This window comes from Tenebrio molitor, chromosome 1 (genome assembly GCF_963966145.1).
Source record: "Tenebrio molitor chromosome 1, icTenMoli1.1, whole genome shotgun sequence".
Classification (NCBI taxonomy): domain Eukaryota; kingdom Metazoa; phylum Arthropoda; class Insecta; order Coleoptera; family Tenebrionidae; genus Tenebrio; species Tenebrio molitor.
The window spans coordinates 2,381,781-2,395,535 of NC_091046.1; the positions used below are offsets into that span (position 1 = coordinate 2,381,781).

General features: G+C 44.2%; 1 protein-coding gene and 1 long non-coding RNA gene across 4 annotated transcripts in view; one reads left to right on the forward strand and one right to left on the reverse strand.

Annotated features, from left to right (window-relative positions):
* The window catches only part of LOC138124270 (titin-like), a 146,172-nt gene that overhangs the window by 36,375 nt on the left and 96,042 nt on the right, over positions 1–13,755 (forward strand). For both annotated transcript variants that reach the window (XM_069039265.1, XM_069039261.1), the window contains exons 10-20: positions 3,916–4,038; positions 5,263–5,689; positions 5,743–5,931; positions 5,983–6,239; positions 6,292–6,726; positions 6,811–7,167; positions 8,463–8,639; positions 10,506–10,994; positions 11,048–11,320; positions 11,375–11,566; positions 11,617–13,525. In XM_069039265.1, the coding sequence (XP_068895366.1) occupies positions 3,916–4,038; positions 5,263–5,689; positions 5,743–5,931; positions 5,983–6,239; positions 6,292–6,726; positions 6,811–7,167; positions 8,463–8,639; positions 10,506–10,994; positions 11,048–11,320; positions 11,375–11,566; positions 11,617–13,525 (4,828 nt within the window). The remainder of the gene's footprint in view (positions 1–3,915; positions 4,039–5,262; positions 5,690–5,742; positions 5,932–5,982; positions 6,240–6,291; positions 6,727–6,810; positions 7,168–8,462; positions 8,640–10,505; positions 10,995–11,047; positions 11,321–11,374; positions 11,567–11,616; positions 13,526–13,755) is intronic.
* LOC138124329 (uncharacterized) overlaps positions 1–13,755 on the reverse strand; it is a 79,009-nt gene that overhangs the window by 24,683 nt on the left and 40,571 nt on the right. The window lies entirely within an intron of this gene.

Consider the following 13,755-nt stretch of genomic DNA (forward strand, 5'->3'; position numbering starts at 1 on the left):
ATCGATGACCGTCGATTTAATGCGATCGCATCCAGACAATTCGATCTTTGTGCACGTTTTTACGTGTGCGTGTTGGTCGGCCGACGACGAGGAAAGTCACTCTTGACGCCTACGAAGGCGCGATTATGTAATACAACCGGTTTCGGAATCGACAAATATATTGTGGTGCATGTGGAGAAGATTCGCCGGTGAGGCTTTGTTCGGCAAAAGAGGCAATTGAATGAGGCTCGAGTGGAGAAAGGCTACTGTTGCGTCACTTATTGGCTTAAATAAACTAACAATCAGCCGAATGATTGTCGTTGACTTATCTCGTTTTAAAATAGACAACTGTATTTGTAACCTTGATTAGTTGGATCAACAATTTTGACAATCTTGGAATTTGTTGTAAACATTCCAGATGTGAGGTTAGTTTTTTACAAGAACCAAGTGAAATAGTGAAGAATTTCGAAAAGTATTTGGTTATGTGGTTGTATTCGGAATCTTCTTCACGTCAAAATCTAAAAAAAGAAAATATCAAAGCATGTAGCATCGATTGATGATCTTTGAAAATGACAAAAAAATATTCCCCAAACTTGCATTTCTTTTTTGAGAGCGATAAATACTGTTGACTGATACTTCCACGCGATTTGTTGCAACGAGTGATGAAATAAATATGTATTGCAAAATCAAACTAATACTTTGTGTTTACAAGAGTTACAAAATTATCTCGTCGAGTTGCACTCGAACTTTTTTCCCCGAGATAATGTCCTGTTTTAGCAGCTCAGAGCTCAAGCATTGTCACCTTGTAGAAATTTATGTCGAAAAAGTGTCAACTGACGAAATTTAGTTTTGTTAAATCTCTAAGGAACAATCTTTCGTGAAAAAAAATGTACATTGTTCCACAAGTAAAGAAATGTGGTAGTTTTTGACCGAGTATAAATTATTAGTTTTACACGACCATGTGTTACCACCGTCCTTTTGGAGCGGTCGAAAATCCATCTCCGTGGCCGGTGTCGATTTGTAGAGGGAGAGGAGAGGAGTGAACGAAACGGACACGTTAGGGAGTGAACGAAAGTGAAGGAATTTCGGCGGGCGTTACCTATTTATTGGAAAGTTGGGACCAAATGCGCCACGAACGAAGCCCGCTCATTGTCCGACCAATGAGCAGGCAGAGTACCCCGAACGAAACCGGGACACACGCTACCCCGTATCACCGAGTACTATGGCCAAGCGTGTAGCGCGCCACTTTACATTCGGGAGGTCCCGGGTTCTAACCCTGGCGCCGCCTGACCAGGTGTGGGTTTTTTCAGAGGTTTCCCCACACCATCACATCGTGGTATGTCTCATATCACAGATCAGGCGAATCCTGGGTCAGTATCAACCTCTCAGTACTTCACCATACCCATCCAGAATCTTCCCGTCAGTGTGGCTGAAAAGGCTCTGGAAAGCCTCAGCAGCCCACTCCCCTGAGGGGGGGAATGAAAGATGTATCCTTTCCTTGCCCCGTATCACATGGAAGAATCCCTTTTTTTGTTGGTTGACAATGTTGTTTAACCGGTAAATAAGTAAAAACCACAAAGGCACAAACGCAAAAAGTTTCTTAAAAAGTGAATTTTGAAACAAATCTAAATAGATTTTTAGAAGCTGTGCATCTGCCACAAATCTAATTACATTAAAATCGAAGAAAATGTACGAACAGTACACAAAAGTGTAGAATTTTTAATCGGTGGAGAAAAATTTACATTGCTAACTGGAAAAGTGTTGCTAACGAGAAATATGTAACACTTCTTTACTGTTTTCTGCCAATCAAAGTGCATCTTTTCTATTATTATTAGCAAAGGATTTTCAAAAGATACTGAGCTCCAAAGTTGTAGTTACGGTTTTTTTTTGAGGATTTTGACTGATCAGACTTTTGAAAGAGTTAGAAAAGAGTATCGTTTATGGAAGAGCGAATCTGAAATACAGTTCTACCCAATTCCGAAATTATTTGACCAGCAAAGAAAAATAGTGGCCGTCAAACTTCACGGATTTGTCACCCGTGGAAAAACATTGGAACGGACATTAAATGGGAAGACATCATCATCAGCAAAACCAGTTTGTAACATGTCTTAAGAACAAAGACCTTTAAGACATTTTTAAAACATGTTTTTATCAAGATGTTGTTCTATTGACAGGGCTATAAAACCTATAAATCAAATTAAGATTTAAAAAAATACTTTAGTCAGTTTCCTAAGAGTAAAATTATGGGTACCTTGTTTTGTGAAGAGAATTCAGCAAAAACGTGACTCTAAATTTACAGTGACGTACTTTTTCAGAATAAAGACTAAAAAAATTCGTGGTAAGATGATTCACATTAAAAAACGAAAATTTAACCGATTTTGAAATATGTAACTAAGGAGTTTTATTAGAGATTAAAACTGACTTGTGGTTTTTCAAATTAAATTATGTAATTAATTAAATAATAGTACTTTTCTTCAACGAGCATATAATGATGGCTATTATTCAAGAAGATGAAAATTACAACACGAGCCGTAGGCGAGTGGCGCAATCATCCGGGTGAATAATAGCCATTATACGCGAGTTGAAGACTATACTTTCTCCACGACTATACCAAGAAAAAACAATCTTTGAAAAGAATTTAACTGTATTTTTAATATTTGACAATTAAAATTGTGCCTCGTTTAGCGGTTGCTACGCGATGCGCGACTTTTTCTTTACAAACGGATCCAATTGGCGATCTGCCGTTGTAGAATGAAAATACGAGAGATGTGATTGGTCGACAGCTGTGATTTTTAGTATATTCTAACACGAGGCGTGGAATTGATATCATTCTTTCATTGAATATCCAACAAGAATGCATTCATTCTTTAACAGTCGTGGAGAAAATATGTCTATGTATTTCTTAAAATTAAGAAAAAAAGTCTGAAAAGGTATAAAACAGAAATACGGATTATTGCTTCAATATTTTTCGTAGACTAACATTTTAAATTGCAAGAAGAAGAGTGAAGTAAAAGACAAAATGCGAATTGTAGATTTCTTTGAAGCTTTCCTTTTTTTTTGTCTTTTCTTCATCGAATCTTTCAACACATATTTTTTTCGCTGACACCATTTTCTTCCCACAAGACTTCTCCCAAGACCCAGCGTACTAAATTCTTATTGTACATTCAATTGTAAAATGCCCCACAGTAATTCTTTTGTTGCGCTTGTCACTAAAATATACAATCGTTGACATTTTGATCCTTCATTCAATAAATAAAACATTGTTACGAAATTCGAAATACATACTCCACACGCTAGCATTTGTCACTGTTACAAAATTTAACGTTTCATTTAATTATCATCGATTTTAACACCTCCTGACCTTTTTCGGTACATTCTTCAGCGTTAGTTAAGTAGTCCGGAGTCTTGCCATTGATCTTTCACGTCGCGTGTTCTCACGATTCAAGAGTGACCTCAAGCGAGTTTTTTTAACTCTTTATAAAGCACAATCACACATTTTTTATCATCGCAAACTAGTAAAAAAAAAATCAAAATAAAAATGTCAAGAGGGATTTTTTGAATTTGAACTCGACCAACTCTAGGACGAAGGAACTAAACTAGTCGAAGCTAAATTTCCAATTCGTACAAGTTAAATTCTGACTTCCACATCCAGGAAATTAAGAATTGGTAAATTCGATCGACCTTTCCTGATAGCGAGCCCACTTCTGAGGCGTTTTGGTGAAGTCGTCGAAGACTCGCCGTTCGCACCTTCAAAAACCCGTCAATTAGGGGATTAAAACAGGTGCGAAAGGTGCGGTGAGTTTGCGTTTGGCGTCCCCGCCCCACGGAATTAATCACGCGTCCAAACAATATTTGCCGACGTCTCGCCACTTTTTTCTGCATTTCACCCACGACCCTCCCACTCACCCCGAAATAACCCTTTTCGTTCTGTTGCAGTGCGGCGACTGGATCAACCTCAAGATCCTCGAGATCACCCCCGAACTGACCACCCTGGGTGACACCCTTCCCGAAGCGCTGGAGTTGCAGAGGGCCCACGACGAGGTCCTCCGTCAGCTGAAGGTGAGGACCGCCACCCGCTCCGCACCGCCCACGCGACCAACGCCTTTCGATTCGGCTTTGGTTAACGTGCCGCATATTTATTTAGATTTAAGTACTAACATCGGCATCGAACTAAAAATATCCAGAGCTCTGGTTTCAAACGGTTCCTTTCCGGGATGTGCACCACGTCGCCGCTTCCGATCCGCATCTCACGATCATCATTAATGAATGAACGGGGCCGACTCGCCAATTTACAAACAAAGATCTGAAAGTGATGTTTTACGATTGTTTACCATTTCATTGTTGCTGCCCCGGCCCGTATTGTCTCGCGGCCCTCTAGATAAGGATCTTGTTGTTAACACCAAAGAAAGTTATTGTTGCCGATTCCATTCAAAGAATCGGTTTTGCATCGCGAGAAAAAATTATTGAGCATGCCAGCCCGTTCCCAGATGTAAAATTGTAACGAGAGAGCCAGTTTCGAAAAGGACAAGCTCGTGGCCGCTCCGATCGATTTGCATTTGAATGGGGCTCGGCCCCAATTGGCCATTTTGCTTTTTTACGACGTCGAAAGGAATGTGTCTTGGCCGCCGACATTGTGCCATTTTGTCGCACAAAACACGCTCCCAGAGCACTTTGAAACAACATTCGCATCGTTGCGCGGATCCGGAGTTAATCAAACAAAGGAAACTGAATCACCCTCAAAACACAATTTCCCAAAAAAAATATTTAAATTTCCTCATTCATATCATAAATAACAACAGTTATTTATGCAACAAGTGTATAAAGCACAACTTTTTTTTTTTATAAGTGGGAAGTTTACACACACGAGCGCAGCGTAGGTGAAAATGAACGGAACGTGCAGAAAAAAGAGACGCAACGAACGATCGCACAAAAACAATCGGAATAAATACAAGGAATCGATTTTCGATAGAGAATCAAGGAGGAGTAGAGATCGTCGAAAATTCGGTGTCAACGGCCTCGAAATAATCCAACCAAACACCACACAAAGCCCCGAAGAGCTCATTACCATATACTGGTGATAATGACAAATGCGGCGATCTTTTCGGTCTTCACCTGTTTTCTTAACTTTAAAATTCCTCAACGAACGGAAGCAAATAAGCGCTATCGTGGCACACTCGCGACCTAATTGAATGTAAACAATCCGATTATTTGTTTTTTTTTCCCGGTCGGTAATCATGTCCAAACATGCACCTCCGCACCAATTAACAAGTCCGTTTATTGCAGAACAAACAGAGCCCCGTCGAGGAGCTGCTCCGCCAGGCGGACCAGCTGATCGCGACGCAGAGGCCCCGAGCCGAGGTCTACGCCGCCATGGCGGAGTCCCTCGGCCGGGCCTGGAAGGACATCAACTCCCTCCTCGAGTTGAGAAAGGAGATCCTCGACCTGAACGTCCAGTACCACACCAAAGCCGACGAGTTCTTCCAGAGGATGGACGAGCTGGAGGCCTCGTGCACGGACAAAGTGGTGCCGATCGAGATCGAAGCCGTCAAGAGCTTCCTCAACATGATACACGACTTGAGGAGGGCGCTGTTGGAGTCGCTGATGGGGGCCCTCCAAGCGGGCAACACGCTCTTGGGGAAGCTGAAGGAACTTGGGGCCGAAGGCACACTCGATTCGCGACCCGATCGAATCCGAAGTTCTGTAAATCGAGGTGAGAGGATGACGACGACCCTTCGTTGTCGGTTCTGAAAGCGTCTTTTGCAGCCATCTCGCAAGTACAAGGTTGGATGGATAAGTTGCACCTGAAGAGGCAGATTCTAGAGGCGACTTTCAATAGGAGGAAGACACAGCTAGAACAGTGCCTCGCGTTGGCCATCCTGGCCGCCGATCTGCGCGAGCTCGAGGACGCGGTCCGCGAGAGAAGAGAGTTGTTGGCCAACACCCACCAGCTCGGTAAGACGACGCTCTGTTGGATTTGCGACGCACTCACGACTCTAAATTTAGGCGATTCCACATCGAGTGCAGAATTATTGCTCAACGAACATAAGAAGTTATTACCGGAAGCCAAGCAACTGCAAGAGAGAGCCCTAAAAATAACCAAAGCCACCGAACAACTCGTCGCTTCCGGATGCTTCGCCGGGGAACAAGCCACCGAACAGTCCTACGCGATTTTGTCCGCGACTTCTGACTACTACACCGACTTGCAAGGTCGCGAGGGTCTCTTGGAGAGGATAGTGGCGTTCTTCAGATCGGCCAAAGCTGTCAGTATTGAGACCATTCGAGAGTTCCCGTCGGTAAAATCGTTTTTTCCAGGCTTCCGACAGGCTGGATCAACTGGAGAATCAACTGGTTTCGGCAAAACTGCCGTCGACTTCTCAACAGTTGATCCAGCTGCACGCCCAGTGCTCCAAAGCCATCGAAGACATCACCAACGCTCCGATCGCGGAAGGACACGCGATTTTAGATCTCGTCGGACGAGGCACAGCCGGAGCCGAGGGCGTCAAGAGAACAGTCGAAGAGCTAGAAAACAGGAAGATCTCTCTGGATCGACTGTGCGTGGCCCACCGCGAAGAAAACATTCGAATAAACAAGGCCCTCAACAACTTCCTCGAAAAACACAACGAAATCTACAGCTGGTTGGTGAGCGTGGCGGAAGCGTTCCTCCAGGAGCACCGCAACATGGGCGACGACCTCCCCATGGCCAAAGACTTCCTGGACTTGCACAACCAGCTACTTAACGATTTACAGGTGAGGGACCGTAAAACACGATCCACTTTGAATCGCTCGTTGCGGTCCCAACTGTTTATTAAACAATCAATCGTCTTTTTGCAGACGAAAGGAAACGAAATTAACGCTTTGATACTAACGCTACCCCCGATACTCGAATACTTGGAGGACAATCAACGGAAAGATGTGGACTCCAAGGTGGAAGAGATGCACGAGAGGTGGATCAACTTGAAGAACGTCCTGGAGAACAGACTGGGTCTGGCGAGGATCTACGTCAAGTTCCACATGGAAGCGGACATCGTCAACAGAGAGATGGACAAGCTGGAGGCGGATCTGCTGCAGAACAAGGACAGGGTGACGGACGACGTTCTCAGGAATCTGGAAGAGAAGTGGGAGTCGCTGGTGCCGCTTTATCAGTCGGCCAAGAATACGGGACTCACCTTCATCGATCAAGCGAACAAGGTCGGTCTCGTCTCGAGAAAAATTCAACTCCGCGTTAAAATAAAATTCAAGATTTGTTAAAAGAATTCGTGTTTTTGGTAAATCTTCCGAAGAAACTTCGAGAGCTCTCTCGTGTGTAAAGAGTCGTAATCAATCGTGTCATTTCTAAATGTCAAACAAGCAGTACCAACTTGACGAAAACACAGCACAACCGACTCTGTTTACTTTTTCATCTTTCGCTGATGAAGCAAACGAAAAATATACCTACTAATTTTTTGTCACTGTAATAGCTATTTTCAATACAAGTGAGCAAAGTAGTGCATTTAATCACGAGTACGGAAGTTGGGCGTCTGAGCCGAAGGCGAGTGATCAAATGCACGTTTGCTCATGCGTATTGAATCTGATTTTTTCCATGATCATAAAATAAAGTCGCGGAATCGAAATTTCGGACACCATTTTTTTGTCACTTTGAATTTTGAGTTAATTGCAGTGAGTTTGTAATTAAATCATCGCTTTCACCTGCTGCCTACCCCTTATTATGTCGCAAATCACTATTTTTTATTGTAAATAAATTATTCACTTTGCTCACTAGTGAGAAAATATTATTTCCTCACTAGTGATTCAATTGCCATCTTTGCTAACTATGTTCAGTGAGCAAAAACCACCAAAATCCGATGATCATGGAAAAATCATTTAACAAATTAATTTGTGATCGCATTATGTGGAGTAATCTGGAACTATTGTTATGTACGTTAGCCCCATCTGCCCATAAGAGCAGACAAAATTTAGCTTGGAAGACCTTTTCCAATCGAATCTTTTAAAAAATAATTTCGTAAGGTACTGCGAGCCATCAATAGTACCAACTTGACGCAACACATTCCTAGTCTAGTCTCTTTTCTTATTCTTTATTGCAACTAGAAAACATTTTTTTAAATTGAACTTTTGATCGAGTTCTCCGGTACTGCTTGGTGATCCCCACGTCGACACCACTTAATTGTAATTTTTCGCAATTATCTTTTAATTACTTTGACACGGTTGTGTTCCTGGACCACCTGTCCAGGGGTACTCTTCCAAAACCACCGCGATTCTAACAGTCTCGTCCAATTAGCGAGTTCACAAAATGCTCCAATTTCCTCTTTTTGATTGCGACGATCTTAATTCCCCCGTGACGATCCGCGATTTTATCGCCACGTACACGAACATAATGAACAGGTACCGTACAATTAGCCATTGAACATCTGATACACGGTTTCCAGCAAACAGAGTAGGAAAGAGCCGTTGTCGCGGTTTTTCTTAGTGCTAAATTTATCTTGTAGGTATCTGAACCGTATCTCGACACGAAGCCCGCTTGTCTGTGCGTGAAGTCGGTGCTGGATCGGCTGTCTTCCCGACAGCTGCTTGTGACCAGGAACTGGCAGAGCTTCCACGCTGAAGTCGTCGAGAAACGCGAGGTGCTGGTGCGACTCGAACAAACCATGGCGGAGAGCACTAAGGTGAGTGCTGCTTTGCACACATTTCTAATCAAAACGGCGGCGTGATCGAATTTAATTGTCAGGATTGTTGCTAGTCCGGATATGAAAATTGCGAACGTGAGGGCATCCCTAAATATAAACGTGAGCGGCTCGCGGAAATATTTTGTTTTCCAAACAAATTGTTGGGGCTTTTATTGTCGGTCCGGCGGCGGTGCTAAACTAGGATATAAAACGCATTGCGGTGGGTATGCTGGACGCGTCTCGCCGAACTTTCTTTATTTTCTCCGGCCGGAAAAATCACGATGAAATCGGTGCCGAAGAAACTGTCACGGTCGGGTGGTGTTCCAAAAAATAAACTAGTAGAAAGAGGTTTTTTCACCGAAACAAACTCACCCGTTTGAAATTTGCTTTGTCGGGTGGAAAGGAAGTTGTCCCAACAGTACAACAATAATCAAGAAATTTCCAGAAATCTGAATATGATGTCCCGGGAAATGGTTATTTACTGCGTTTCAGATTTTCGGCATTTCTTTAATAATTCGTTTATATTTTATTTACATAACCGTCACTCAGTCACTCACACTCTAATGCTTGTTTATACTTACTTCTTACTTTCTTGTTTTGTAATTTCAACATGTGCCGACAAGAATAGACCACTGGTTTGAATTAGTGTCCAACTAAAACACTATTTTCGACAATTCATTTGGACCACATTTTTACATTTAGTAACAAAAAAACACCACAAATCTTTACAAAATGGCGATTTTTCATGACTTTTCACAGAAGCAACTGTCACTCTCAATTTGACAGCAATTATTCATTAGTACCAACGTGATGACAGTCGTCGCAGCCTCCTCAAATTTATTTTTGTTTTTATTATTAGTAACAAAGCGACATTTACTAATACGTTTATTTCACATTTAATATTGTCAAGTATTTTCGTTTAAATTTTCCAAGAAAACAATAAAACTTTCAGTTAAATAACGCGTTCCAAGTTTTTGTGCAGTTTCGGGGAAAGTCAAATTATCCATAAAGATCTTATTCCATAATGTGGTTTTTATGTCAAAACTAATGTTTATGGTAACTTTGGACACCACCAGCTCTGTTTCATGACAGTTTTGTTCAACATTTGCTGTCTTAAATCAACTTAATTGTTTAAATCAGTGCCAATAAAGTACAGAAATAACAAACATAATAAAACTGTCATAAACTGCAAATAGATGTATAAATTCTGTTTCCATTAGATTGGCCAGTTTTACCACAGAATTTTATTTTGATTGCACTGATGTCACTAGATACTGGTAGATACATAATGCGGCAGCCAATGACATTACGCGTTTTGAAAATCTCAGCCAATCACTTTATGTGCAATTTTCATCGCAAGATACTTTGTACAAAACGTTTCGGTGTTGATAACTTCGCCTTCAAACTTCACCTTTGGACGATTTTGCATATTTTGTCGAGATTTCTCACAAATCTTTCGAGTACGAGATTCAAACTCCGATAAATCTACGAGCGAGACCGTTCCTTTTTCCCTCTTTTTCTCCTCCAAATAAATGGAGTCTCTTAATTTTTTTGAAATTTGTAATCCCTCCTGAATCACTTTTAGTCACTCTTGGCATCTGCCCCGGCGCTCCGGTCGGTAATTACTCAAAAAGAATGATCTCACTGGCTCGATAAATATCTCTGGGGCAATAGTGGAAAAAACGATCGTCGAGTCGCTTCAAAAAAGCCGCATTTTGACATTACCAGCCGCTACCGCTTCCAATTACTTCCCCACATCTCGTCGCATTTGCCGCGTTTTATTATTAGACACTTGTTCTAAAATAGAGCGAGGGTTGGTCGAAGAACGCCTCAACCCGTCTCACTTTTCCTCTTTCTCATTTCCAGACCATAAATTGGGTGACAAAGCTCGACGACCAATTGTATCCGGTAATAACGACGAATTCGACGAATCCCAAAGAAATCACGACGCACTTGTGCGCCAAGTTGGAAAAAGTGCTGCCGGACATAAGACGGGCGCAGAACGAGGTCGAGCAACGGATAAAAACGGCGGAGGGTCTGATGGCCAGAGCCCCAACCGCCGACGACAAGACCCTCCTCGTCAAGAACAAGCTCGCGGAGCTGAACAGGAAGTTGTCGGACATTTCCGGCGACTACCAAGTGCTGCTGCAGATGTTGATCGGCTACTTCAAGAATCTGGTCGAGCTGGACAGGGTGGTCGAAGAATATAACAATCAGACGAACAGGGTTGCCAACGATATCGGCGGGGTTGAGGCTTTGATACGGGAGCACGAAGCTTCCAAACAGAGGGTGTTGGAGCTGTTCAACAGGGCGAGGAACGAGTGTGAGAACGTGGTCCACAGGATTTCCCGACAGGTTAGCAGATCCGCGTTTTTACAAAAAAAGTGATAACGGAACGAGATTTTTAGGAGCCGACTCAAGCCGCCGAGAGCGACATCCAGAAGCTCCAACACATCCTCGAACTGAAGAGGGACAATTGGGAGAATCAGTGGCGGCAGAGAAGGGACTCTCTGGAGGCCCAGAGACAATTGTGTCAATTCGACACCGACTTGCACCAAATCAACGACACGCTAGACGACCTCTCTAATCAACTGGATGACATGAAGGGCAAATACGGCGAGTCTTTAGCCGCCGCGAAGGCCACCTCGCAAGCTTTCGTCTACTTCGAGAAGACCGTCGACGTAAGACCTATTCCCGTCTGTTCCTTTCTCGTTTATTTTGATCTCGTTTTGCAGTTGTTGCAGCAACGAATCCAGACATTCTTAGACACTGGTGAGAAATTGTTGGCCGAGCGCCACGCGCAGTCTCCACATATCCAGAAGAACATCGCGCAGTTGCAAGACAGGTGGAACAACTTCAAGAAGCAAGTCCAAGAAACGAGGAACTTGATAGATCTCAGCATTCAGTTCTTCGAGTTGGTCGAGGAGGTCGGTTCGTTTTTTGTAGTGTTCCGTGTGTTAATCTCTTTTTTCCTTAGGCGAACGAGTGGTTCCGCGAAGGAAGCCGCCTCCTCATCACGATCGCTCGGAAATCCAATCTCGTCACTAAACCCCAAGAGGCCCAGGAGCTGCTCAACGAAATCCAGATTTTCTTGAGACCGGGCGAAGAGAAACAGAACGTGAGAATCCAGAAGATCACGGAGTTGGCGACCAGAATTTTCGGACCTCTGCAGACGATGCAGATCGACCAAGTGCTCCAAGAAAATCGCGGGATGCTCGACTCGTTTGCGAGCATCAGCAACGAGATCAACCAGCTGGCGGAGAATTTGAGACTGGCCGAAGAGCAAAGGTTGCGGGATATCGAGGAGGCCAGGATCAGAGCCGAGGAAGAAGCGAGGAGGAGGGCCGAAGAGGAGGCCAGACGAAAGGCCGAGGAGGAGGCGAGAAAAAGAGCCGAAGAAGAGGCCAGGAGAAAAGCCGAAGAAGAGGCTAGGATTAGAGCTGCAGAGGAAGCAAAACGCAAGGCCGAAGAGGAGACCAGACGCAGAGCCGAAGAAGAGGCGAGGCGGAAGGCTGAAGAAGAAGCAAGGATCAGAGCTGCGGAAGAAGCTAGACGAAAAGCAGAAGAGGAGGCGAGAGCTAGAGCCGCTGAAGAAGCCAGACGCAAAGCAGAAGAAGAGGCGAGAGCTAGAGCCGCTGAAGAAGCTAGGCGCAAAGCAGAGGAAGAGGCGAGAGCTAGAGCTGTCGAAGAAGCTAGACGTAAAGCAGAGGAAGAAGCAAGAGCTAGAGCCGCCGAAGTAGCTAGACTTAAAGCTGAAGAAGAGGCGAGAGCCAGGGCTGCCGAAGAAGCAAGACGTAAAGCTGAAGAAGAGGCGAGAGCCAGGGCTGCCGAAGAAGCAAGACGTAAAGCTGAAGAAGAGGCGAGAGCCAGAGCCGCCGAAGAAGCTAGACGTAAAGCTGAAGAAGAGGCGAAGGCTAGAGCCGCTGAAGAAGCGAGACGAAAGGCAGAGGAAGAAGCTAGACGCAAAGCTGAAGAAGAGGCTCGACGTAAAGCTGAAGAAGAAGCTAGAGCTGTCGAAGAAGCGAGACGCAGGGCAGAGGAAGAAGCCCGAGCTAGAGCCGCTGAAGAAGCCAAACGAAAGGCAGAGGAAGAAGCCAGACGCAAAGCTGAAGAAGCTAGAGCTGTCGAAGAAGCGAGACGAAGGGCAGAGGAAGAAGCTCGAGCTAGAGCTGCTGAAGAAGCGCGACGAAAGGCCGAGGAAGAAGCTAGAGCTAGAGCAATAGAAGCACAAAGAATTCAAACAACCGAAATAACCCGCGTTCACGAAATCCTCGTCCAAAGCGAAAAACCCTCCGAAAAAATCGAAGCTCCAGTCTTCACCTCGCCTCTTAGCGACGCCATCATCCAAGAAGGATCGAGATTCACCTTCCTGTGCCACGTCACGGGAACTCCAGTCCCCGTCGTTACCTGGTTCAAAGATGGAATTTCGATCCAAAACAACCCCGACTACCTGACAACCTTCGACCAAGGTTTGTGTACTCTCACCATCGAGGAAACCTTCGCCGAAGACTCGGCCAAATACACTTGCAAGGCGATCAACGCGGCGGGTTCAGCCGAGACGAGTGCTTCTCTCTCGGTGAAAGAAACAGAACCGGAAGAACAACTCTCGCCACCCAGTTTTGTTAAAATGTTGGAACCGGGAGTTGCGCGGGAAGGGTCCACTTTTCAGTTCTATTGCAAAGTCGAGGGTAATCCCTTGCCGACCGTGCAGTGGTTCAAAAATTACGATTGCATCGACAATTCGCCGGATTATGTGATCAACTACAACAACGGGGAGGCCATCTTGAAGTTCGAGAGGATCTATCTGGAAGACAAGGCGGAGTACACGTGCAAGGCGTCCAATCAATTGGGAATAGCGCAGAGCACGACCAACTTGGCAGTTACACGTAAGTTAAACGATTGTTCTTTGTTTGTGATCGTATGGTTGGTAGTTATCGCGATGTTGTACGAGCTATACAAGATGACATCTTGAAACTGTTGCACAATTCGTGTGTGGAAAAATCTACAAAAAATTAATCAAACAATTTGTTAACACGAAGAGAAGCAAATTAACTTGAGCTGAGGGGTTTGTTTTTACGTATGGCTCCGGAACGTGCCATGGTATCGCCGACGATAT